Source organism: Papio anubis, chromosome X, assembly GCF_008728515.1.
Source record: "Papio anubis isolate 15944 chromosome X, Panubis1.0, whole genome shotgun sequence".
In the NCBI taxonomy this organism is placed as follows: Eukaryota; Metazoa; Chordata; class Mammalia; order Primates; family Cercopithecidae; genus Papio; species Papio anubis.
The window spans coordinates 51262373-51267369 of NC_044996.1; the positions used below are offsets into that span (position 1 = coordinate 51262373).

Here is a 4997-nt window from a genome sequence, read left to right on the forward strand (position 1 = left end):
GGCACGGTGCTGCCTGCTCCACGGGTGTTGTCTCTTTCAGTCCTCTCAACATTCCATCCTAATTCCACGAACTCCCCCGCTGTGCCCCTCCCTTCCTCCCACCCCCGCCCCCAGCCCCTTCTTGAAGTTTATTCTGAGCACTGCAGCCCCTCTCTATCCCTGCCTCCTGTGAGCACCGATAAGCCGGCATTTGTCAGGGAACAGAAGTCCCAGTCAGCTGGCGTTTATCGTGCTTTTTTTGTCCTTCTCTCAGTGCAGACTGTAAACTCAAGGACAAGGACCATGACTCTTTTCTGCCAATCAAAGCACACAACTTTATTGATGATACACACAGATGCGGACTTGGGTGGAAGAGGTTAAGTCGGTACAATAGACAGAAGAGCAGTGCACTTTTTTGATGAATAGGTTCACTATCCATCAGGCGCGTGTAGAAGAAAGAGTAAACGAAAAATAATTCAACCTAAGCTGCAACAAATGCATTTTCAGCTCAAGCTGCGATATGCGTCTGGTCTCTGCAAAGCGGTTCTGCTTGGACAGGGAGACCACCACAGGCAACAATAGCTGTAATTTGATGTTCTTTGTCCACAGCAGGCAGCTGAAGTGATCCCCTCACCACATGAAGGAGGCTGCAAGGGAGGAATTTACAGTGCCAACATTGCCTGCAGACTGCACAACCAACAAGTTACTCAAAGCTCTGTGGGAGCCCCTGCCTGGCCAATAAGAGTGTGGTCCTGGATTGAGCCCTGGAACTTTCACCCAATGAGGTGGTGATTGGCTAAGGCTGGATCTTCAGTAGCACCCTCTGCAGATTCTTTGACATCTGCAAACCAAGCGCGTTGTGGGTGGATTCCGTCCCATTGTGTTCCAGAGGGCCGTTTATGGGGCAGGGGTTTCCAGGAGAATCTCTCTGTTTCCTTTTCTGATAAAGAGGGACATGAATGAGAAGAGCATCTGGGCACCGACTAACTCCCCCGCCAAGACTGGCTTTTCAGACAAACCCATCAGTGGTTTCAAAACCTGAACCTTAGCACATCCACTTCCCTCTGATATCAAAGGAAACTTCAAGTCTGAAACGGACTTGGCAAGCATGTTATTAATAACTGTCATGCTTATTAACAAATTTAATCCGGCCTGCTGCAGAAATGAGTTGCAGCAATGTGACACAGTCTCCTGACACACTTCATTGATGTACATCTTAATCTGGCCCTCACTTTCAATGCTGGTATTTAAGTTATCCGTGGCACACAAAGCCTCTCTAACAGTGGGGTCTGGTGTGGGGCCCGTGTTTCTAACCATTGAGAGACTGGCCAAATGGCTATTGATATCCTGGCTAAATGGAAAGCCTGCATCCTTGGGCTCAGCAAACAACAGTTTTCCCTGAATGAAAAGACACTTGGAGAGGTCTAGAACACAACTACCTTTTTTAAAGTTTTGAGCATATCCAGCATTTTAAAAATTTTCATTGGGGAATAGGTGATTCATTTTTATTTGTATGGTTTGCTTTTGGAGAGGCTGTGAGTTCTTACTGCCCATGATTTTGTCAGTCTAATCCCCAGGGCTTGGCTCATCCTCAACTCTTGACTGCAGATCATGGGCCTTACCTTTCTGCAGCTCCCCCGCAATTTTCGTCTTTTCTTGTTTGGATGTGCCTTCTTCTGATAAGTGGATGAAGGATGAACAGTGTGTCAACTTCTAGACCAGATTTCCATATCATCTTTCACATATTCGTCAGTCAGTGTATATCCCACATCTAATGCAAGTCACAGATGGGCCTCACTCTTTAAAAGGTGATCTAGTTGTGGCATTTTAGGAAGGAGATTGTTACACATTCTTTTCCTGGACACAATCAATCTAATTGCCATCCAACATGGACCTAGCAGCCATGCAAACACATAGAGCTTTTAGATGAGTCTCCCCAAAGAGACATGTCAATGCACAGGTTACAAGGGTATCAGTATCTCTATTTCCGGATTTAAGGTCTTAATTTTCAAATATTCCTCTTCTGGGGTTTTACCTCCCTCAAGCTCAGAGGTGCAGCATTTATCTTTTTCCAGCACCAATGTAAGAGGAGAAAAGAACAAAGGCTGTGAGAGGGAGAAGCTAAATTGCCTCTGGACTCTGTAGTCTGCCTCAGACACCTCGTTTCTACCCCTTATCTCCAGCATATCACACTGTGTGGGGCAATTTCTTTCCTCCCTTACTTAGATTATTGTCTACAGCTAGACAGAGAAAAGAGAATAGAGATTGGCAAATGCACTCACATGTAAGTTTCAGGTGCATCCACTCCAGAGTGAGGAATGTAACTTTCCAAAGTCTCCCATTTAGGTCTAGGGACACCCATCTTCCCCACCCTGGCTTCCTGCCACTTTATCCCTTGCCCTTCTCCCATGAATGCCCACTTTTCTGCTCTACCTCACCTCACTCCCCTTTCTGCCCTATAGATTTTGACACTGCTTTCCCAGAGCCATAAAGGATTGGGATTAAGGGTTTTCTGAAAACAAGACAGGAGTAGAAGGGCAAGTTCCAGTTTAGCACTTGTGTGTACCACCCTCTTGTGACTGGTTCTGGCTCCACATTTCCTTGAAGGAATACACTCTTGCTTCAGTCTCTACCAAATAACCTGTAATTTTCTTCTTCCTTTTTCTTGGGTTGCACTGCCCCCTACAGACAGACAAACAAACCAGTATCTATCAGTAGGGTCGGCGAACACAGCACTGGGTGATAGGCCACAGTTCCTACCTTTTACTGATTCTGGACTCTATCTGTCAAACATTTCTCATCTCTCACTCTCAGGTCCCCAACACCAACTCTCCCCCGGATCCTATGCACCATTTAGAGAACTAAAATAAGCTGGTGGGTGGGGCGAGAGTATAGGGGAAGATGACTCTGTCTCAATCCTGACCCTAAGACTTCCTAGGCAATCCTCATTCTCACACCAACCTGCACATAACCAGAGCAGTTTCTTCTTTCTTCACTCATCTACAAAGATGCCTCTCTGAGGTCAACAGCAGAGAGCTGATGGCTGGATCAAAAAGACTTGACTTTACCACAGATCTTGGTCATCTGAGATATATGTCACTAATGAGCCATGGTTGTCACCAGTAGTGATGCAAGAGTGTGCCTCCCTCTCTCTCTTCCCCCCAGCACACCAGACCTGTCACTCATTTTTTTCTTCGCCAATCCTGGAATCCAAAAGAAAATGCATTACCTTTTTGTGGGAATTTGTTTTTCTCTGATTTCCAGAGACAAAACTTATTCTGATACTTTCTTATCTTCTCCTGGAGCAACTGTCTCTTTGTATTTATACTTCTTTATCTTCATCCTAGAATACTGGGCAATAGCCCATCTCTTTACTTCCCCTCCCCTCAGCAACTAATATCTATCATCTTGCTTAGATCCATGAAAAAGCAGATTTCATAAAACAAGAATGGAGAACTAAATATTTTTAATTATATTTTTCTTGCCGCTGCTCACTCTTCTTGGAAATAATGACCTTTTAAAAATACTTTTACACCTTTGTATGTATAAGGAGTTTTCTGGAGTGATACTTGCTAGAATGACACCACTGGTTATTTCAGAGAATAGTATTTAAGGCAATACCCACTCTAGCTGAAATGTCAAGTGTTAAGGTCAGTGGGACATGGAAATTAACAGAGCTGTCTCTTGGACAAGACCACCTAGTTTTCCCAACAGAGCCCCATAAGATAGCATTTGCCTTGCTGAGTTCACTATACTCCAGGCTCTACCCCCTAATTTTGTTTTCAGAGTAAAAATATGCACAATTTATGACATTACACCCAAGAGAAATGCATGCATATATTTACCAAACGACATGTATAAGAATGCTCATAGCAGCACTATTCATAATAGTCCCAAGTTGGAAACAATCTAAATATCCATCATCAACAGAATGGATGCATAAAATACAGTACATACATAAATGGCAATGAATACTCTACATGCAACAGTATGGATTATTCTCACAGACAATGTTAGCAAAAAAATAGATACAAAATAATATATACTGTATGATTCTGCTTACCTAAAGTTTTTTTAAAATTCAAAACGATCTATATTTTTACAAGTCAGAATAGTGGTTACCCTTGGGATGCATTAGTGAGTAGATGGGGGCTTAGAGCGAGCTTCCAGTGTGTGGTTCATGTTTATTTCTTGCTCCCTTTGTGATAATGTACTGAGCTGATCACTTGTGCGCTTTTCTGTATATACAGTATACTTCAACAAAAGTTTACTTAAAGATCTCAATAGTGAGTTAGACAAATGAGAGGTGGAGTGGCCAAGATGGCCAATTAGAAGCAGCTAGGGTGAATGGTTCTCATGGAGAGGAATGGAAGGGGTGAGTAAATATAGCACCTTCAACTGAAATATCCAGGTACTTGCATTGAGACTAATCAAGGAAACAACTTGACCCACAAAGGTCAAGAAAAGCAAAGTGGCATGATGGCCCACCCAGGAGCGACACGAAGCCAAGGGAAGCTCCCCCTCCTAGGAAAGCAGTGAGTAAATGTACAGCCCCGGAAACCCATGCCTCTCCCACTGATCTTTGCAACCCTTGGGTCAGAAGATCCCCTCATGAACCCACTCCACCAAGGCCTTCAGTCTGACACACAGAGCTATGCAGAGTCTTGAAAGAGCAGCCATTCAGACACATGTGGAGACCAGGGAGCTTTAAATACTCTGGCTCTGGGCTTCCCAGCAAAAGTAACTGCAACTCCAGCAAAGTAGGAGATTAGAACTCCTACTACCCCTAGGAAAGAGGCTGAAACCAGGGGGCTGAGCAGGGAAGGTCTGCAGGTTCCATGTCCATGGCACTTCACAGGATAAAGCCCACTGGCTTGGAATTCCAGCCAGTCACCAGTAGCAGTGTGGCGCCTACCTGGGATGGAGCACCCACGGGGAAGGGCGTGCCTCCATCTTTGTTGTTTGGGTGACTTAGCCATTCCAGCCTGTGGGCTTTGGAGAGTCCAAACTGACCAGGG

General features: G+C 44.7%; 1 protein-coding gene across 1 annotated transcript; it reads right to left on the reverse strand.

The window, feature by feature from the left end:
* Positions 1-291: 291 nt before the first annotated feature.
* On the reverse strand, positions 292-1449 carry LOC101010005 (protein ARMCX6-like; the record flags this gene model as incomplete). The annotated part of the gene is made up of 1 exon (XM_003918001.4): positions 292-1449. A coding segment is annotated over one exon (573 nt), but the record flags the coding sequence as incomplete, so codon positions are not given.
* Between the last annotated feature and the right edge of the window lie 3548 nt (positions 1450-4997).